This window comes from Atractosteus spatula, chromosome 7, assembly GCF_055471065.1.
Source record: "Atractosteus spatula isolate fAtrSpa1 chromosome 7, fAtrSpa1.hap1, whole genome shotgun sequence".
Taxonomy (NCBI): Eukaryota; Metazoa; Chordata; class Actinopteri; order Semionotiformes; family Lepisosteidae; genus Atractosteus; species Atractosteus spatula.
Genome location: NC_142712.1, coordinates 41194019 through 41216479, shown reverse-complemented (window position 1 = coordinate 41216479; position 22461 = coordinate 41194019). Strand labels below are relative to the sequence as shown.

Sequence of the window (22461 nt, the reverse complement as noted above, 5' to 3'; positions counted from 1 at the left end):
TGGAGCCTAATGAATTACAAACTAAAGAAACCTAATCCAAGGCTGCTTTAGAAAGAAACATAGCTGAGGTTGGGATCTTGTTTACTTGTCTAGAAGGCTAGAGAGCAAGGGCAGCTGAGAAGAGCCTTACCAGAGTTCTTCAAAGGTTCAGATTCCTGCATTGCAATTCTTGAGCTACAGTTGTCTACCCTGTAGTGGAAACAAACACCCATTCAGTGTTGTCAACATCCACGTCTTGGTGTTTGCATGCTGCTTCATCCCTAAACCTCTCGGCAAATCCCTCAGATATCTGCATCTCTACGGGGTTTCAGTGTAGTTACAACATCCTAAAGCTAAACTTGCATCATTGTAAACAACAGTTTTTAATTGTTTCCCAAAGTATTGCACATGCAAGGGTTCTTGGATATAATCTAAATCCAACCATGAAATTTGTTTTTACAGCAGTGAAACTATTTTTTTAAAAAACCTAAAGGATGCCTATTTTTCAGTAGGTGAATGGGGGTTCTTTGTCTTTAGTGCTTTTCCACAACACAGTACATTGTTCTGCCTGTCTGCTTTCCAATATCACTTGGACACTGCAATCACAAATGAGCATTTTAGGAGTTTCTTACATTGCACATTATGCAGTTATGCAGAAGGTACTTCTCCATCATAACTCTCCATCTTTTTTTCTAAATGTCTTTCTAACATTTTGGATTATTCAGAGAGCAGATGGAAGATAGAGTACCATCTAATTCATGCGTCACTTTCTTCGGAAGGTCTTATTTTAATATTTTGTCATTTTTAAAAAGTCCTGTGCAAAAATAACAGATACAGGATCTGTAAATAAACCCTGAAATGGACATACTGCAACACCTCGTCATTTATACTCTATCTAGGAGTTTAAAAACTTTCGAAAAATAATTTACCTCTCTTCATGATGTTGTGATCCATGTTTTAGTGCTTCAAGTTTCTGCGGGAGAAATAATTCGAAGAGGGTATTACACACTGGAAAGACTGTAATGCAGCGTTATTAGGGAACTGCATTCAAATCTAGTAAATGTTTTTCCATCTCAGAGGATAGAAATATTTTTTCCCCGACAGGCAATAATGGCAAGATCCGTAATGAAAGGAAATTACAAAAAAATAATATTGTGGAAAGCTTTTCTTTGGCAGAAATCAGATAAACTTTGTGGCACGTTTCTATTGGATAGAGAGATGTGGTCATGGAACGCCACCATCGATGATGTGGTTTGAATTTTGGCAGGGTTGAAGTTTTGATTTAATATCTGCTCCTATTAAAATGGCAGTGGGAAGGGGGTCATGTAGTCCTTCTATTCTGCAGTGGTGCAAGAATACAGCAACTGTCTGGAGAGTTTTGAATTACACAGAAACTCATTATTTTAAGAATGTACTGTTACACCATCTATTACACTGTTCAAAATGCTTTTCTTCAAAATTCAAGACTCTTAAAGGAACATACAGCAGCCACTGGCAGAAGACTTTTCCTGAGGTGTCCAGGGCTGTCATACACCCTTGTTTATTTACATAAATACATCAAATGTACAGTACGTCAAACTTTGAGAATTGTTTGCTTAAAGCCTAAGGATAAAAGACTATAGCAACCACTTTAGCAATTCAAACTCTGCTTGCTCTAGTGACTCAAGTAACTGTGTAATGTATAATGAAGCACATATTAATGAAAAACAGCAGCTGCAAATACAATTTACAATGCCATGTGGGAATAATTTAAAGTCATTCAATTTGAAAACCGTATCCATCAAATATTCCCATGTTGTTTTCTGTCTACATTTTTAAAATATCAGCATGCCATTTTCTTCTTGGTACAAAGAGCTACGAGATTCAGTTTTAGTAAGGGTTGAAGCTGGACTGTTTTTTTTGTAGAGGCACTGTAACAAACAACTATGAAGCCTTTCCCATGTCATTCAAAGCAAATTGGAGCTGATTTTCAGTCAGGGTTAAATATTTCATTGTGGCATTTATGCACTGACTTAATAAGACTCCACAAAGCTGTGGTCTGCAGGAAACATACAGTAGTTGCATGGCCATCCTCATGCTAACTATACAGTATTACCTTTTTCTGTATGAAGCAGTAGAGGGTGGTTATAAGCAGTAGTCCTCCGCACACAGCCGCCACAATGAAGGCAGGCTTGTAAGAATTATTTGAGTCCTCTGGAGTCCCACTTTGGGACTCTTTCCCTGAGTCTTGAGCTGTTGGATCTGAAGCCAAGCTTTTGTCGATATGATCCCAGGTGCTTGAATCATGACCTGCAGGCAAAATTGAAAAGGTTTGAGTGCTTGTGCATTTACCATTTGCAGGAGGGAGGGCCTGGAGCAGGAGAGACAATCACACAGACTGTAACACACATTTTCTGTTGCATTGCTGACAGGATGCTGCTCCTGTGGTGAACTCAAAACACTTAGACATTTTGGTAGCATTGACTGTTAGTGGTTGAAATTGAACAAGAGGTTAGAATAAACAAGAAATAGACCACATGTCTTTAGGGGTTAGAAACTCAGCAGCTCTTAGTGGTTAGAGGTGAAGGCAGCATTTGTCCCTAAATGTTAATGTTTGGAACAGTCAATCCTTAGTGCTTCTTCCTCCTTAAGACCTGAAAGGGCTTCTTTTAAAGCGGTCCTCACTGTGGACAGGTGAAATGATCATTTCAAAGTGTCCAGAAAGCTGTGTGACCCTGCCGAATCCCCATGCATCGGAAGGTCTACACTGTGCACAGACGTGAAGCAGACAAATGGTGCAGGTGTTAGTATGAACTGTTTAAACGTACTACCTGGGATGACCTTTTCCTCATTACTGATCTTGCTATTAATCTGTTGACTTTGAGGGGTATTTGAAGGTGAAATAGTAGAAGAGAGTGGTGTTCTTTGTTGCCCTTTAAAAGCTGCAGATAACCTCGGTGACTGCTCTTCAGTTTGCATCCAAGTGGGAATCACCTTTTCTTGCCAGGTTTGCCTTGAAGTGCTCTGTGTAGGTTGATAGCCATTGTAGCTGACAGTTTGTGGAACTGGTGACCCTTTCCTGAAATTACCCAGAATTCTTTCAAGAACTTCCTTTTCTTCTGGATCATTCAGTGTACCAGATGCCCAGGCCCGGTTTATTTGAGTGTCTGTCTCTGAATTATAGAAGGATCCCTCCATCCTGGGATTTACTGATCTCTTGGCTATTAGGGCAATTGCTGTACTTTCTTCTGGTCCATTGGGTGTATCACCAACCAGGGTGTCCTGGGATGGTAAGGAAGTGGTTGGGTGGTTCATAGAATCTTCAAGGGAAGGTGAAGAGTTAATTATATTGTCCTTCCCAAGATGAGCATAGGCTGTGTTTTTTTCAGTGTTTAACCTGGCTAGTCCATCCAGATTTGGGGTATAACTCTCTGTCAGCTCTTTAGTGTCAAAGGTTGTCTCAGAAGGGCTTTTCTCCTCTATAACAATACTGCCCAAACTAGGAACTGTCAGTGGCATGCTCTCGTGTGGTTTACTGGAGAAGTGACTGTGATCCAAGTATTCAGGGGTGCTGGGTATCAGTGATAAGGGTTCAGAATGAATAAATGGATTTGTAGTTATTGTTTTCCGAGTATCTTTTTTGTTGGAAGGTGTGGGAACTGTGCTGTATCCAGAGGTAAGAAAAGAAGAATCCTTAGCTTTAGGAAATGCAGCCACGGTGAAGGCAAAGTAGTCCCAGAGTGTCGTCTTCTTCTTCTGTTTTTTCCCATCAGGAGAGGTCACAGATATAGTATTCCTGCTTCCCTGATGCTTCTCCAGCATGGCAGGGCCAGAGTTTGGAAGGTGTCTGCCTCCGGTGCTTGAGATCCTCTGAGGAGGATTTGACTGCTCATAGGGTTGTGTGGGAGGCTGAGAAGCAGTGAGCTTTGGAAGGCCTTTCCATAAACTGTTGGCTGCCAAAGAACCCCCTTCGGAAGCCCCATAACCTGCAGTTGGACAAGAGCATTGGCATACGACAGGACCTACAGGAAATTGGAAAAAGAAATATTGTAACCTACCAGGGAGAAGCTCGTGGAAGATGAATAGGATGAGCTTTTGGGGAATTATCAAAGCGCAGAAGGACACAAAGATTAAGCAAAGCTTTCAAAGTACCACTACATCATTAACGATTGAGGCTGAAAGGCAAAATTGTGAAGAAAAGCAGAAGAGGGGAAAGTGTCTCAGAAATGGCATGTTTTGACTTTGGAATTTATACTGTAAATCTTGGATATGACTCAGAGGGAATTTTTTTCTATCTTCTAGGACAATCGAGTCTGCAATTGGAAAAAGCCCTGCTGCACTGCCTGCCTCTTTCTGAATTTGATAATGAAGTGTAGGTGGCTTTCTTTGGTTTACATCTTTGTTTTAGTTACATTTGGTGCATTTACATTTTGAGTTTCATTAAAGCAAATTAATTAAAACAAAAGAAAACAATTTAAGTACGCAATTTATTTTGTATAAGAAATACAAATGAGAGATTAATGTTGCTGTTTACAAATTTGGCTGTGCTTCAAAATGTCAACATCTTGCGTAAAAATCCCCTGGCAGTGTTAGACCGCACATTTTTCTAAGGTTATATAAACATTGTTCATCCTTCATTCTATTATCAAATGTTGCTCTCAAAAAATCTCTGAATCGGAACAAATTCTAAAGGAATTCGTAAGGAATGTTTTATTAATTTACATGTAGTTTTAGGAGCACTACTGAAGGAATGCTAGGGATTCATGTGCAGTGTGTTAACAAAGCGAAATGGCTACTATTGTGGTAATGCATATCTTCCTGTTAATTAAGGGGTTCCTGAAATGTGTACATCTGACATGTTTGTGGTTTACAGCTTGTAGTACAGCTTGCCTCTCATTTCCATGAGCTGTAAAGAAGAGTGAAGGCTGGGAACGCTTGTTGCTCTTGCATGAGCTTTTGTCCATGCAAGTATTTCAATAGCTGGCAGATGTTGTTGCCGAAAAAAGAAAAACACTTTCATACCGCCAGAATGTTTTCTTAGAAGCAAGGCCCACTAGGTAGACCTAGGAACTAGGAACTAATAGCATGCGTTTTAGGAAGGCTGTTGTGATTGGTTTTGTAATCTTGTAATGATTGGTGAAGTCCGTGGCCATCAGCAGTCGTCAGCTGTCACTCATGCACTGACGGCACTATCCAGTGATCTGAATCTTGTATTGTTTTTTCACTTTTTTTTTAATTAATGGCCCAACAGTAAAATTTAGGGGGAAATGTCCATCTTGCAGACCTAGACGTCACATCTTTCAATTTTTATTAATGTATCCCACATAGCCATCAACATTTTACCTCCCAACTATTCAGTGTCTCCAAGAACAGGAAAGCGTGCAGTCTTGATATGGACCACCTGCCCGTTTCCTTTGGTCAAATCCTTAACGGATGGTAGAGGTCCCCCAATTACTCCTTGCTTTGTCCTCAAAAACTGAATGACCCCCCACTCAATGGCATCAAGCACTTGTCACTCCAGATCCTGTCTAGTCTGAGCTAGAAATGACAGTGGTCGTTATCTCTGATTTTTCTTTTACTCGGCCTAGGTCTGCTGAAAAAGAATTCTGAAACATTAAGCAGTAGTCTAGGCTCTCAGGAACGTGCCGAACGTGCATAAAATCAGATGCTGCATTTTAAGCTCTTGAGCTGCTAATTCTTCACAATTCTATGCTCAAATACGATAACGGAGTGTGACCAAAATTGAGACTGCTCTTAAAATTGCTAACACAATTGCTAACAGCACCTCCCTGTTAATGACTTGGAATTCAGGATATAATGGTGCATGAATTGAAAGTATTGCCAAAGAATATGGGAAGAAAAGGCTGTGTTTAGTATAGTACACCTGTATGAGTCTCACATCAATTCTGGCCAGAAAGTAAATATGTGATCTGTTTTTAGAAGTTATAATTGCTTCTTCAAGCTTGCCCTTCTTAACTGCAAGAGCTATTTTTGTGGAATATCCCGACTTCTTAAATTTATCTAGTGCTGTTGGAGGTTGTCAGGGAGATAGAAATGTGTATTAATGAAGTAACCTACTCCTCCTGGTTCTAGAGCTGAAAGTAGAATAATACACTATTACCAAATTGTGCCCCTTCGTCACCCTCCCATAACATCAAACACCAGAAGCACCATAATCAAGTAGCTGAGTGATTTGAAATATACAGTACATGTATCCTCAGAGCCTTACATTCTGCAATGTCTTCTAAGATTCCTTTGATGTCCAGTTTCCTGGAATGGTCATTTTCAGTGGAAAGACTCTGAAAAGTCTCTATTCTAGTTAATTGTCTGCCATCTAAGACTCCTCTCTTTTTTAGTTTTCATTTGTTTTTCCTTTTTCCCTTAAACATCTTGTAATTTGCATAGTTTAATACTATTAACGTATTTCCCCCAGGTCTTTCCATAGTCACTCATTTACAGTAAGTTAAACGAGATTTGGTTCTCACCCATTTATAGAGCCTGTATTTTACTAGAGCAATCTGGGTAAGTACTGCACCTTGTTGATCTGTGCAAGAGCAGTAACTCACCTGGGATTTGAACCCACAACTTAACAGGTACCCACAACCCTAACCCAGCAGTGCTCCACACTGCTACACATGACGAATAACTTGTCTGGTCTCAGTTTGTAAATCTATAGTTCTTTACCTGTGGGTGTGTTGACACTGGTGGTGGTTTCCAGGATGTCTTCTGCATACTGGTCCTCGCAGTTCCAGTTCACCGGCTTGTTGTTTTTGGTCATCAGACTCTTGTAAAGAGAGATGACCTTGCGTACTTTTTCTAGTGCTTCTTTTGGAGAGCCAGTGTACGTTTTGGCAAACTTTGCTGGATCATACTGAAACCCACACACACAAACAAAAAGAAATGGAAATCTGAGTCCCTATTTTTGAGAGAGAAATGAGAGGCAGTTTGAATCAACAGTCTGAGCATCTATGTTTGTGCTGTTTTTATGTGTGGGCAACTCCAAAAGTGGGGGAGCTTTTTCAAATTAAAAACAAAACTTTAGCTCTCGGCAGGAACTTTTTTCACATGAGATAAGATGTCTGTGGTTTTTAACGTTTTAAGTCAAGAGTCCCTGAGGCCTGTCTCTCAAATTGTTCTATGAACTAGTTGAGTTATCGGATAAGAATCAGTGGTAGATTCTTGTAGATTGTCAGTCAGTTCCTGCCTGTGACGGTTGTCAAGGAAAAATAGAGAAACAAAGGAGTTTGTAAACTAGAAGTGGCTATGATTAATCTGATCAAGAAATGCACAGATTTATAATCCAGGACACTACTAAGATTGGTTTCATTTAAAAAAGATTAAAACATTTGAGTGACCAGGTGCACTTTTCTCTCTGCAAACTAATGATTGGTGTGAGCCACTGTATTCTTAAAAATATGTGAGCTTAAATTTTCTGTTTTTGCAAAGACTGTACACATGTACCACAATCTAAATAAGGAATTGCTATGGGCCACAATGCGGTTACCTTTTATGGACTGATTTTATTTTGTTTCTGTGTAACAAGTAAAGATACGGGCGTGTTTTAGACCACTTTTCCCTTGTCTCTTTGGGAGAACTCTAGCCTGCATCCACCTTGATTCTGGAGTCTGCCTTTGCTCAGTTCCAATCTTTCCAATCATGATCACTAATTGCATTTCAGAGTTAATTTAGCCTCACTTGGGGGAGTATTCTGGCACTGCAAACAATTACTGGGTGTCACAGAACTGGCAATATCTTAAGTCAACAGGTAGAGTACAGTACCTCCATTATTTCAGACACTCAGGAGACTTTCATGGTTCCCATGTTAAATTGACATAAATATGAGAGGTTACAATCAAGAGTAGGACTGTCCAGTTCATTTGATTTGCTGATACCTAATTAATCTGAAGATCTGGTCCAGTCATTTCCTGATCAGATCCAGGGTTCAACAAGACTACAGGGTAGCTTGGTCCAAACTGCATTTTACAAATGAGCTAGGCCATAGGGCCTCCTCTGCTTGTTTGTAACCTTTTTTTTGTATTCTCATGTTCTTTTGGCTGTTTCTTTTACAGATTTCCCATTTCTTTCTCTCTTCTGGTCTCAAACAAGGAGTTCTTTTATAGGATAATCTGTTGCCCAGCCATGATTTTATTATCATTCCTGTCGGTAAACTATTTCTTCTTTTATTTCCTTTATTTGATTGATTTCAGGGATGGAAAAGATAATCTTAAACACTTTAGGGTCACATTCTAAGTAGATCTGTCCATTATTCTATTACCCAAATTGAATTACAGGCTTCACCAGTCACTTGAGGATGATAAAAATTGTGCTTCGAGGTTATGCCAGTGTTGTCAGACCCTCTTTAAACCCCATTCCTGGAGGTAAAAGTTTTCCTTTGATTTTGAAAATGAACAGCAGCTTTATTTTTACTGCAGTTATGTCTGTACAGTAAACATTTGATTGTTTTAATAGGTAATGAGTGCCTAATCTTCTAATGTTTTTTAAAATCTGAGTTCTCTAGGAGCTGACGTGACAAAACTAAGGCTCTTGAGAATTCCTTGTTCCCTTTGAAGATAATCCTAGGAGGATTGTGTTCACTCACATTCAGTGGTGAGTTTAGGCCTGCTGGCTTTCCCTTGGTCACAACACTTCATGGCAGAGTCGTGTGCTTTGGAATTCACCCAGCATTCCTGCAAAGGCAGGATCACTCACCTCCCTCTCCAAATCGATCTCCTGGATGCATTTTTGTGTGTAAATTTCCTGCACCAGCCTTTTCACCGCCTGCACATATTGGTAGTTGTCTGAGCTCTTGCCATAACTGAAGTGGTCTCTGAGAAGCTCCAGTATTTTGGGGAAGGCAGCTTTGACATAGCAAGTGTCACTCTGCAGATAGACATCACAACACATACCACATAAATACATAAAGAAGGATACAGAGAAAGGGCAGAGAGCTCAGCTCAGTTAAAGGTACTGTAACACTTCATCCTGATCTGTGTGTTGTAGTGTATGAAGCTGCACTGTTTTGTTTGGATGTGTCGACTCCGGCCTGTGGTGCCTTCTGTGGAGACTGCATGCGCTGTGTCTGTGAGCATGCACTGTCTGAAGTGAGACCCATGTGACTCCTCTGTGTTAGGATAGCTCTCCGGCAAGCACTGTGGGACTTTGGCAAGTGTGAAAGTAAATGCACAGTGTTCACTTTTCCTGTAAAACGAGCTACTCATCTCTGCATTGATACTCAATTGTATTTTCCTGGTGTTACAAAGCTTCTGATTCAGCTTTTTTAACACAATGTGGGAAAGTGGATCAATGTTGCACTCTTCTAAATGTGTACTGTTCAGATTCATGCAATTCTCTGGCACACTTCCTTACACACTGAACTGGTCTTCGTTAAGTCTTTTGAGCAGTTCTCTTTGCTGTGCATGGGAGGGACATTATGTAACACACTAAAAAAGGAGCAGTAGCAAAGGATGTTAAAATCTAACTTGAGATGTGTATGATAAAAGAGCAGGAAATGATATCAGCTTGTTCACATAAGCCATTTAAACCATCTAAATGGCATCAAAGGGCCATTTAAGATGCAAATTCCACAGTCATGGTCAATTTCCTGTCCACCTCTGCCTGTGGAAAAAAACATTCAATGTTTTGTTGGTGAATGTGAGGAAGTTGAACATTTACGACCTTCTGGTGATGCCTACTATAAAACTGCTATGAGTTTGATATATATTTCTCTAACTTAAATCATTAACATACTGCTTACGATGGCATCTTAATAAATGGTATGAACTTCAGGAAACATACTTACCAGACTGCCTTGCTCTGTGAACGTATATGTAATTGCACAGCCATTTTGCATCTGGTTTGCAATCTGGAAAATAAAAAATAGACCATTTTGACTTTTGGGTAGTTTAAAAAATAAGAACATGTGGCCTGAGCATCTTTGCAGCTGAAGTGAATCTGCTGGAAGACGTCAAACCTTAATCATACTACAGATATCAGTTCTAGTTTTAGCTAAGGGTTTAATGCATGCTACAGTATAAGAGAAATGTATCCTATACGAGAGAGAGTATATTGAAAAAATACTTGACTCTGCAGAGGAAAGAGAGGAAAAAGCATACGGACACTTACCACTAGATTCTTCAATAGCTTCTATCCACAAGCAGTGAGATTGGCGAACACATTTAGCCATCCCTCTCGGACCACACCTACACCATCACCATCTACCTCATTATGATTTCTTATCTATTGCACATCTCCAGTCATTGTTTACACGTCTGTATTGTTTACATTCAAACTGTCTACATGTTTACTTGTACATTGTCTACTGTTTGTTTGTATATTGTCTTGATGCACTGTTTGCACTTTGTTTTGTTTTTAACACTTGTTTTACAATCGAGAGACTTTCTGTAAGTAAGAATTCCATTGTACCAGTACCGGTTACATATGGCAATAAAGTTCAAAGTTCAAAGTTCAAAGTTCAAGTTGAAAGTTCAAAGTTCAAGTTCAAAGTTCAAGTTCAAGATTGGCCTTGTACCACACACTGCCTTTCATTCACTGGTATGTTTACAGCAGATTACCTGACTTGTAAGTTTTTGTTATTTATTATATCCACGTGTTTTCTTAGAATTCTTAGCTAATTCTAAGAGCGCTACAGGAGGTCATTCTTGCCGTCTGCCATAAGACTGTACAATGCATCCACCTTGCGTCTTGGCAGAGGCAACATCGACAGTGACCTGTTTCTGGACTAAACGCATCTACACATCTACTGCTACATCTGTTCTCTTTCTTTTTCTTTTTCTTTTTCCTGTTTACAACCACTTTTTGTGCAATATATGCCAGGGACCTGTGCAATACATTTATATTTATATCTATAGTTACATATATATTTATATTCATATGTGTGATATGAGTGTGATACGATTTTCTGTGTACTGTTCTGTTCTAGTTTGTTCTTGTGCGTCCGGACTGTGAGTAACTCTTGTATTGTATTGTATGTATTGTACTATTATTATATAATTCGTTACACTGTGGCTGTGTTGTGTGTGTTAAGCTGCTGTTGCACTGCAATTTCCCTCACGGGATCAATAAAGTATCTATCTATCTAATATAAATGGTTGAATTCAGACATTTTTTCTTTAAGCTGCAAAGTTAAGAAAAGGCGAGCTAATTAACTTAAGGATATGGACAAGGAGGGGGATTTATGGCTTGCTTCTTTTGCTAAAATATCAAACAATGGGAGTACGTTATCAGATATTTATATTATTTATCTCAGCACTGTGACCCTCGAACCTGCATGTGCTGAAAGGAGGAATGCACTTTCCTAAGTCCTGATGACCTTCTCAACACTTGACACACGAGCACTGTGCTGTCTTTATACTTTATTAGTTCCATGCTGTTTGGCAAGAAACAGAGCACAGAGCGCTGTAGCAACTGTGGAGTTGGGCACATAGTTTCTGATTGAAGTCCAGCCATCCCAGGCCCAGCCCGGTCTCGCACTGTGTTCCTGCACTCCACGTGTAACATTTAGAAGTATGGACAAATGTATGTGCACACGTACACACTGTGTCTGTGTGTTTTCGTCATGCCTGTGAAGGTGAGTGCATTGTCAAAAGCACCAGCCTGGTGCTGGTCATTGGGGCAGAAACCGGAGAGCTGCGCAGTCGTTTCAGTTTGTTTGCATTTTCAGTCAATTTAGTTCAAAGTTCACAGCGATGAAAGCCGACACCGCTCTTTCGGTTTTAATCAGCCAGGTCTTTTGTAATGCAGCAATGCGGGCAGGGGCATGCTTTTCTGAAGGACTTTGTTTTCCCAGCAACCTTAACTCTTTGATCGGACTCTTTTTTTTTTCTTCTAGCAGTTTGTACCATAATCTGCAGTGGCAAGTTTTGGTACTGTAGATGCCCACCCAATTTGGAATAATGACTAGTTTTTCTACGGCCTGGCTCTCCAGTGTGACATGGGAAGGAATGAGGCCTGTGGATGTGCTCCTTTGGTGCCAGCCTGCAGACCCACTCAGAGAGCCCACAAAGGATAGTTAGTGCTAGTAAGAGGCAGCTTGGCTCTTGCCACTGTCGCTGCATGCTTAGCCAGAAGGCCGAGAGGACCCTGAGCCTTCTCCTGGCAGCATTCTGCCAGTTAAACAGTGCTGCTTGGCATATCTGTTACACATGACAGGATACCCTCTTAAACTATCAACGTCTGATTTGCTATTTTCATGCTGTGCAAAATGAGAGTAGTTTTGCGTGCAGCATTTGAAAAGCTACTGTACTACAATATAATAGATACGATTCTAGAGAGGTAAAGCAGAAGCGACTGAAATTTAGCTCCTTTGGCAATTCTCTGAAATTCCATCCCTGCGTCATACAGTAGGTCCTGCCGTGACACATTGATCAGATTGACCAGAGAAATTAAAGGAATACTGTACATGGAATTATCTACCGGTCACTGCCTGGAATTGCATCTTATTGTAGTGAGTGTCCTTAGTAGCCACCACCCATTGGTATCTCGGTATCTGAGCGGAAGGAGCTGCACAACCATCCAGTTCTCAGCAGGTGTACTCAAGGATACATTTATATGTTGTTGAAAAGTCTCCTGTCTATCCTGTCGAATTGTTGAAATCTCATTGTTTTTGTTAATGAATAATGAGTTATCCGTCCTTCTGATGAAACGTTAAACCAAGGTCCTGACTCTCTGTGGTCATTTAAGATCCCTGGCATTTCTCGATAAGAATAGGGAGATATCCTGGTGTCCGGGCCAAATTCCCCCCCCGCCCCCCCGGCCTCTTCCGTGGCCTCCAAATTGTCCCCATGTCTGATTGGCTTGAACTTGCCCTGCGATGGACTGGCGCCCCCTCCAGGGTGTACCCTGCCTTCTGCTCGTTGCTTGCCGGGTAGGCTCCGGCTTCCCACAACACCGTATGGTATAAAGCGGTTTGACAAATGACATGACAATAATGAGTTATTTTGCTTGTATAATAAGAGAAATGCTTTGTACATTCCATTTTCCTGTCTTGAGATGAGTCCCTGTGAGGCAAGTAGCTCTCCGTAGGAGGATTTTTTTTTCCCCAAACAGAAACTTCTTTATTAATGTGACCATTGTGGCCCTCAGAAAATATTTTTTGGTCTTTCATTTATATGACATCCCATTTGTTAGCTGTAGTAAAGGATCTGAAATCCTGGAATTCTTCCCTAAGAACCATCTCAGATTTACTTTTAAGGTATTGTAACCCTTACTGGAGTAATCTGTTAGATATTTCAAGATACTGTAGTTTCAATTTCCACAACGATCATACCTGCTACATTGTGTTTATTGTGTATTTGTATTTAAAATGTGCTGAAGAACAGGAAATGTGGCTGTTGGAACACTTTTTATCCCCTGCCTTTAAGCATCTCACTCATTCATAAGGAATTAATTGGTTACTTTTTGCTATGACCGACTTATTTTGTGATTCAGCCATTGTCTCAGGCTTAGAAGAGTGAGTAATACTCTCTCTTTAGAAGAGTGAGTAATTACAGTATAAGCTGTACACAGTAACTCACGGGAGCAAAGGGTGGGAAGAGAAGCTCGGTCTGACTCTCTGCACATCTCTGTAATGTTTCAATTTTTGAAACTTTGGCATGCAATGAGCAGAGCTGGTAATACACCTGGCTTACAATTTAGTACCCCTACAAAGCCTTTTAGCAAAGAATAGTCTTACCAGACTGTTGACTTTCTTCAGGTGATCCTCCGTCACCGAGTGTCTGCATGGCCCAGGGACATCTCCCACAGCCAGTCGGAAACACAGGAGGACCAAAAAGCACAGATGCCTAGCCTGTAAAAGAAAAAAATCTGATTACGGAATGTTTTCAACTGGAGATGACAACCACTAAAGCAGAATAAAGCAAAAGGAAGACCTCTGCCACAGTAAATATTTACTTTGTAATATAAGTCTGTAAATTTGGGTCACTTTGCAGCTTTGTTCAAAGCAGAAATTTTCAAAGCTAAGAGTCACATGCAGCAGTCCATTGTTAGGCAGATCCATGTGAAAGTTTTCCATTTCAATATGAAGCTCCTGATGGACCTATACAACAAAGGCACCAGTTGCTCCCACCTCACCTGCTGAGATTTTATTGTAATCCATATTTGTTTTAGTAATAACGATTACAAGGTTCTCATTTGAGAATTCCTCGGCTCCAGGGTCTTGGGTTTGAATCTGGATCTGTCTGTGTAGAGTCTGCATTATCTCAGTGGGTTTTCTGCAGGTACTCCAGTTGTTTAAAGCTATGCAGTACTTGTCTAAACTGCTTTTCCTCTCCTTGCTCTGTATCAGTACTACTGTATGTGAAACTGGTCTACAGAATAGTGCAATATGATCTCACTAGTTAAATGTTTATACACCGTCTTAATAGCAAAATGTGGTTTTGCTCCCCATATGAATAAGAGGAAATGAGAACCAATTGTCGTGTACAGCTGCCCCCTTTTCTATTTTTTATAGTTTTGGAAAAGTAAACTCTTTAGATGGGACATTTTGGACAAACCTGTAGTAGCTCGGTTTGAATAAGTTTGAATATTTCACACAAATAAACCTTAAAATGGAAAAATACAGGGCACATTTAGAATTAATAGAAGGGACATGTTTTGAATGGATTTAATGCTTGGCACAATTTTTGAACTTTAAATCCAATATATTCAGATCTGCCAAGGATCAGTTAGATGATGTGTTCTGGTAATTTTCGTCCAAATTACACCAAAACGTAATCCCACCCATCCAAATAGAAATTCCAAACCCAGTACTTGTTGGCAGTCTTGGTGTTTGCTAGGGAATGTTTTAATTAAGCTTGGGGTTTGAACAGCAGGTGGGCCATCTTCAGTGTCATCCAGACGTAGAGCAGTTATCCCTCAAGCAAGATTAACTGATCCATTTTCTCTGTATGTGTTCTGTTTTTTTATATGGAACAGTAATAAACCCACATGCAACTATAGGCTTTTATCTACTCTTTACATACACAAGGGTTCAAATATACTACTAAAGGAAAAAGCAGTGTTCTGTTTTCTGAGTTCAGAACTTTGAAAAGACTGTGGTATTTTAGCTTCCTTCTATTTCTTTCAAGGCTACCCACTTCAGCCACATCTATTCATGGTATCGGGTCCGCTTTCAAAAAAGAAATGGCCACAAAGCTAAGAAATTAGTCATGCTTAATTTTACACAGTCCGGACCTCATTTATTAAAGAGCCTTTGCATTGAAAAACATGGAGAAAAAATGTCCAAGTTAATTTTGTGGAAGAAAAAGTGATGCTTGTAATTTGTTAAACAGGAGGCATGTAGTTCCTCATGAATTCCAAAAGTTTACCGGGTCCTGTTGCTGGGCAAAAAATAATTGTGTGTTCCTCTTGTGATAAATCGGTGTACTGTAAGTATCCATCTGTGGCATGTTTAGTGTGTGGTGGAATGTAGATATAGACCTTCCTCTTATGCTTTTTTTGAATCCTGGCCCAGACACTCCTCCTCAGCCCTTTCTGCAGAGCGTAAACATGACTGAGAATGATTGCATGAGACCTTATTCCAATTATTTTCAAATCTATTCATATCGTGTTCTGTCCGCTGTCAGTGTGCTTTCTCCCCGTGCTTGGTGACACAATTGGAATGGTTGATAACTCTGTTAAGTAATACTGCTGAAACGTTTCAGCTCCTTCAAGCATGGGACATGCTATACTGTGCAGACGTGAGGTGGCAGTAGGTCATTTTAGGAATATTTCTGTACAATAATGCAATGAGGACAGAATAGAAAAGTCTCGAAGAAAGTTGTTTTGGAAACATAACACAATTGGATGGGCACCCAAAAAAATGTGTTTGATTCAGACCTTATGTACTGTAATTACATCTTACCACAGATTTTCAGGCTTTATTGTCTTTGAAATCCCTGGCCAAGTATAAATATTTGCACTGCAAACAAATTGGAAAGCTGCTGATGACTTGTAAGGACGGAAATACCCTACTCTAGAGTCATTTATTTTAACCAGCAAGAGATTTAAGAACATCAAAATTTGGTTTAGCCAGCATTGTCATATGAGCCTGAAAAAAGTTTCAGAAGTCCCAGAGCTGCTTATATCCCAGACCAATGTGTGAGAGATGGAAAAACAAGTTGTTTAGCAGTTGCATAAAAACCGAAGTCCACAAGATCCAGATTGCTAATGCGTTCAAACCACCAGACCCTTTGGGGTGGGAGAAGTTGTGCTATTTATTTGTTGGTCGTTGCAAACATTGCATTTGACTGGCAGCTGTGGACACAGAGGTCTGTTTCGCTGTTAATGATCTACAGTGCACAGCAGCATATGCCAGGATTGTCAGTAATGCAAGAAGAGTAAGAAGAATAAGCTCACAGTTTTCTGACACCATCTACAGTATTAGTCAGAAAGTTATCTCAATTAGCACACTAATTTGATGTTTCACACAGTGTTGCATGTCTTGAAGTAAAACATCTAATAAACTCAGGTTTATCAGAGGATGAAGCAATCTGGATTTTAGATTAGGTATCTGTTTTACATGCTGGCAACACTTCTTACTTTCACCTTTGCCTTCTGTTGATCCAACAGTAGTGGCAGAAGTTGCAATAGTTGTGATTTGGACTAGAAATTGTAGAATTCAAATGAGAACAATTTGACATATTTAATACCGTATCCATGATCAGCAATCAGTAACAGATCCAGTTAATTTAATAAAATATTTAGTTTATGGCTTTTGCTGGTGGATTTTGCACAATTAACTTAATCTATCCTTATGATAATCTTCTTTGTCAGTGGTTTTTGAGATATGTACATCTGATATCCAGTGTTACACATACATTGTCTTGTAGCGGTGAAAATTATATTAGTTGCAGTACCAGGAGCTGTCTGAGGTATAATCAGATATTTTAATTTGTTAAGCCTTCTAGTCATTGTAATCTCAAATGGAATAACATTTCTTTAGCAGTCAGTTTCCTTTTTCTCATTTTACTGCATGCATGTCCATTATCTGGTATTTGTACTCTTAAATATTCCATACAAAAGGAGCTTATCCAAACAGGTGAATCAGGTGTCTTTGGGCATTCATCAGTGATATATTTACTTAAGTGCAATGAGGTGCAATGCTAATTTCATTCCCTAAGAAACTAGTTGCTTTCACTGCACTCATCAATTTATCCCAAACTACTTTAGTAGAGAGAAATGTGCAAAATACACTGAATGTGCCATACAGTAAGTTCAATAAAGAAACTACTACACTGTATTAAATTAGAATATAAATAAAGGATATTGGGTACCCAGCCAGGGTATTGGCTTTAACAACATGGCTGGGTACCTTGTTCCACATTCCCACAACCTTCTGTGTAAAAAAGTGCGTCTGTTCTCAATTTCAGATACACTTACTCAGATACGCTTATTCTGATGATTTCCACTGGGTTTAATATTTTAATGACTGTTTAAAGTGGTCTACAGAACATTCATGTGTGTTTCACCTGCATTTGAATGGAGGAGAGCTGGCATTTGTCGCAGAACCTACTTAAGAAAACGTTTTTAGAATCTGAAGTCCTTATTTCATCGCACTTTTGCAGTTAACCCGTGTAACAAATCACAAGCATAACAATTATTTATACTGATCAGGCCAGGGTGTCTGCAGCTGTCCCTGCAGAGTGACTGCTGGGAGAGAGAGAAGCGCAGTGGTCTTCTGTAACTTGTTTAGCATGATGGAGGGAGAGTCAGTGCCTGTGCATTGCTGGAACTGGGGACCTCCTACTAGAAATCCCTTTATCCATGAGATTGCATAGCCTCCTACTGGGTGTAGATGATGTGGTACAACAGAAGAATTTTGAAGGTCATGTGAAGGACTCCATATTCTATAAGAATTCTATAATACTTGTCTATGGTTTGGTAATAAGTAAGATGCCCTGCACCTTTAATATTTTTTACTTTCTCTTTCACTCTGTCTAAAATTGTTTGATTATTAATAGCTTCTCTTACAGTCTCTATCTTTGTGGCAGTTTTTTTTTACATCAGAGCGATATACAGTACTTATTTTTCAAGATCTTTCAATAAGGTTCTTTTAAAGTCTACTGTTCTATCCAAAAATGGCTTAGAATGTTCATGTTCAGGTCCTATTTTACAATTGCTGTTTTACCTATTTTAATTGGAATTATTGAATCAAGTAACTCAAGTAGGCCAAGAACATATTTTTGCAGCTTCTTGCATTGGAAGATGGGTTTGTATGAATTGTTACCTAATATATGCAATGGTAGTAAGCTAACTGCACACTGCAGGGGTCCTGGGAGAAATTGTACTGTATATACTGTATAGTACAGTAGGTGAGGGTGATGTTTCTGGCTATATTAGACCTGTCACCCCTCATAGCGAGGTGATTGTAATGACTGCTCACGGCTGGCAAGGGGATGAGAGGCATTCTGGGAGCTGGGTCCCATTTCTTTAGAGACACTTTGACATTGTGGATTTCAAATTGTGTCCTTTATTCATTGGACCACATTCCATCTCTTGCTTTATTCCACATTTAAGACGTGGACTTTCGCAGCCATTAAAATGCTCCTCATGGCAGTTGTTTACTTTTTGCCTTTTTTTTGGAGAGGGCAATGATTTGTGTGGTTAATTGCATCCTGTCTGCAGCAACTGTTTGAGCATTTTGACGGAAATGTTAATGAGAAGCATAATTTTCCATTTTCGTTTCTCTCTCTTGCAGGCACTACTTTATTTATTGAATGTAAACAAATCTGATTGAAAATGGATATGTTAGTCTAAATGATGACATCCTAAAGTTTCATTTTAGCTATTATGACATTTCAAAAAGCAGCAATATTGAGTTAACATACTGCAAGTACAGATGAATACCTTATCTACTATTACTAGTACTGCATTTACCACCTAAATAACAGACTGATACTTCCCAGTATTCCTAGGCCCTTTAAACTCAATCTACATTTAGCAGAAAAATGACACTCTAAGGGATTATTCCTAATGAATCTTAAGAAATAAGAATTTTAAGAATCATAAAAATAATAGAGGAATATTTCAGCACTTTTTTACCCATTTAAATCTAGACAAAAATTAAGTAGACAAATTGCAGTTTTAGAAACATCATTTGTCTTGTTACCTAGATCTGAACTTGAGTACAATGTTGCGCATTTCTGAAATGCATACTGTAGGTTTAAAAGCCATGGTCATATTGTGGTTTTAAAGCTGAGCCATAGTGCTGTCATCTGCTGCAGTTCAGTGATTTGAAAATAGAAAACATGGCCTTTATCCAAGAATTGTTATAACCCCCAAATTTGTAAAAACCATGGCCTGTGCTCATATTGCCTATCTTTATAGGCAATAGATAGTTGAAGATAAGAGTTCTGGAAGTTATTTAGGTCTGTAAGTCTCTCTGCCGTGATGCATTGAAACACTTATTTGGTAACTTTCTCCCTGCAATTACTTGTTACCGTATTTGATACCTGAGGGCTGTTTGGCATGGTTGATTGAACTAACACCTGTTTACCAAAGACATGCTTGTTCAAGCAGCTTTCCAAAAAAAAAAACTACCAAATCTCAAGTGCCTTCTGCTAAGGATTGTCTTCACTGAATAGTCAGATATTTTTACAACAAATAATAATATGGGTATTTTGCACATTTTTTCCCTTTAGAATTTTTGTTGAAGTTAATTGTGGTATCACAATCAACTTCGAAATGAAGAGCACGTTCAGCAATAGACTGATTCATCCACGGTGCGACAGGGAACGCTACAGGAGGTCATTCTTGCCTTCTGCCATAAGACTGTACAACGCATCCACCTTGCGTCTGGGCAGAGGCAACATTGACAGTGACCTGTTTCTGGACTGAACAGTAAACTGCTACATCTGTTCTTTTTCTTTACCCATTTACAACCGTTTTTGTGCAATATATGCCAGGGACCTGTGCAATTCATTTATATTTATATTCATATTGTGCAATACGACTTTTTTTGTGTACTGTTCTGTTCTGGTTTGTTCTTTGTGTGTTCTGGACTGTGAGTAACTCTTCTTAGTGCACTTCTCACTGTACTGATTGTATTGTATGTATTGTATTATTAGTACTGTATCATTCGTTACACTGTGGCTGTGTTGTCTGTGTTAAGCTGCATCTATCTATACCAAGAGAAAAAAGTTAAGATCCTAGCGAGATAAGGTAAAGCATTGTATGTGCATTCCAATAGCTGAGCTATTAGGAACAGATGCCTTGCACTTTTTTTTTTGTGAACCATGGTAAATTTTTGATTGGGATATGTAACAACCTGTCGACCACGCCTTGCTGGATGAATTTTGACACATTCCCTCTATTATCTAACTGTTGCATCTGCTGTAATTTCTGTCAGATTGCTTCTCACTTTTGCCGCTCTTTAATGCAGCTAATGTAAAAAAAACCAGCGGTGTGAGAAGGCTGCAACACGGCTAAAGCTGTGGAATATCAGGGCATGTGGTGCAATTACTTTTAAAGCAAGGAAGCGTAGCTTTGAACCTGTTGATTATTCTGTCTGTATGATACCCATTCCTCATGAGACGTGCATTTTTCATTTTCTCTTAACAGCTGTATTGAACCTTGTTGAGTAACATTGATTAGGTTTACTTTGATTACCTTTGCTTGGACCTAGAGAAAAACAGTGACTTTTCATTACCTAATATCAATCCATAGAACTGCAATTTGTTTAGCTTTTATCAGCATTAACAATTAAAAATTGCGACAGCAATAGTGTATGGTCTAGAAGAGTAAATGACACATTTGCTGTTATTACCTCCGTTTTGTTTCTTTGCCATTATACCTGCACAAATCAAGAGGCAGCAATTGCATTCTATTTAAATGAACAGCAGCAGCAAATTGGGGGTAAAAACATAATCAGTCCTCTTATAGCACTGAGCTAAAAATCAGGACATGAATCTTCCTCTTCAGTTTTTTTTTAAGCCATTAGAAAGTGAGAAGCAGAAAATGAGCACGTTTTCCTTACCTTGGCTTTGCACAAAGTGTGGGCTGGTTTGTATGAGGTCATCTGGCTCACCTATACAAATAGAAAAGAGCAAAGTCCACTGTTTGATGCATTGGAGCAGGTTTTGTTTCCTCTTTGCGTCTCTAGATCTTTGATTTTCTTCAGAAAATTCGGGACTCTGTTGAAATTCCCAGCCTGGAGTTGATGGGAGTTCTATATGGGGTGAGGGGGGGGGGTTTCTCTGTGTTCACTGCGCTAGGACTGTCTTTTTACTGGCTGCGCACAAGGAGCTACTCCTGTTCTGCTCTCCTTCAACAGTGCACTGCTGCTTTATAAGACCTCCTCTTTCTCTCATGTGGTTTACAGGAAATAACTCCTCACATCTCTGGCTCCGCTTCAACCTTTGTCCTTTCAGCCGAGGCTACCAGCGTTTTAAGACAAAGTAATTATAATTCCGCTTTTCTAGGACTGACTGAGCAATCCAAATTAATGTCTGTGCTGGCTGTCTTTGCAGTGCCACCAGTACAGATTGCCAAGGGGCTAGATGTTTGTCTATTCTCAAAGGAGAAGCAAATAATAGCACTGTAAGTCTGAACAGGCTCATCTGTGGTACAGTCTTTCCCTTTATCAATTGTTTCCCTTACTGGGTTTTCTAGTTTGGGAATTCCCAGAATAACATCCCACTGTGTCTCATACCTTGCAAGAATGCCATTTTACATTTTACTGTTTTCGTTCATAATTCTTAATGTGTTTGGCTGACCCTTTCATCCTAAGTGCCTTATAGTTACCTTTTATTGTCAACACTCTTAATCGGTTGGGATTATGCTGACGCAGATTTTACAGTACAGTCTATAGTCCTGGGATTTGATCCCTCACACCTTCTGGGCTCTTGAATGTTTTTCTGAATCAGAATCATTTTCTTCTAGAATCAGAGTTCAGCGCTTGTGATAATACTGAGCGAGTTTGTATTCATTTTCTTTTTGATACTTTTAAAAAACCAAGGGTTACTTGGGGTGAATTGCCCCCAGGAAATGTGGGGCCGGGGGCAGGGCGCAGTGACGATGGGGCAACAGCAGAGGCCGCCAAAGCAGAAATGTCCAGGCTTGGTGGGATTGTAAAGTAAATCAATCCCATGTGGTTTGATTGTTGAACTCGTCCGTACAGCGTTGGCCGTGTAGTTCAGTAGTTCATGAATTGTACAGAATGTGAAATGTTCACATTCCTCGACAGATCTGCTGTAGTATACTGGAATAAGTGTAGACCAGAAGTGTGGGTAGTAGTTTAGTCAAAAGTGAAGTAGATTTAGGTTTATCACCTGAATAAAACCAAGGAAGCCTTCTGGAGTCCATTTTATAGCATCATGAGTGGTTTTCATCTGATGTCCCCAGACAGCCACCTGGAGCTGGAGTTCTTTATCTCTGCTTTCTTTCTGTTCTCTACACCCCTGACAATTAACAGAGGCTAAACGTAACTCGTGAGCTTGGTTGAGCGCGGAGAAACGTACCGAGACCTGGAAATTGCGAAAAGGCATTACGTCAGCTGCATTTTTCTTT

The 22461-nt window shown here is 39.6% G+C and overlaps 1 protein-coding gene across 4 annotated transcripts in view; it reads right to left on the bottom strand.

Annotated features, from left to right (window-relative positions):
- Positions 1 to 21237, bottom strand: part of csf1a (colony stimulating factor 1a (macrophage)) — a 30091-nt gene extending 8854 nt beyond the window's left edge. For 2 of the 4 annotated variants that reach the window (XR_016091315.1, XM_088920859.1), the window contains exons 1-9: positions 20930 to 21237; positions 13649 to 13762; positions 9758 to 9820; positions 8668 to 8838; positions 6643 to 6829; positions 2790 to 3980; positions 2075 to 2268; positions 909 to 952; positions 131 to 189 (exon numbers count right to left, since the gene is read on the bottom strand). Coding sequence is in view for 2 of the 4 variants with exons in the window: in XM_088920859.1 (XP_088776985.1) it covers positions 131 to 189; positions 909 to 952; positions 2075 to 2268; positions 2790 to 3980; positions 6643 to 6829; positions 8668 to 8838; positions 9758 to 9820; positions 13649 to 13762; positions 20930 to 20971 (2065 nt within the window). In the remaining 2 variants the exon portion in view is untranslated. The remainder of the gene's footprint in view (positions 1 to 130; positions 190 to 908; positions 953 to 2074; positions 2269 to 2789; positions 3981 to 6642; positions 6830 to 8667; positions 8839 to 9757; positions 9821 to 13648; positions 13763 to 20929) is intronic. The other 2 variants (XR_016091316.1, XM_088920860.1) reach the window with 1 other exon arrangement.
- Between the last annotated feature and the right edge of the window lie 1224 nt (positions 21238 to 22461).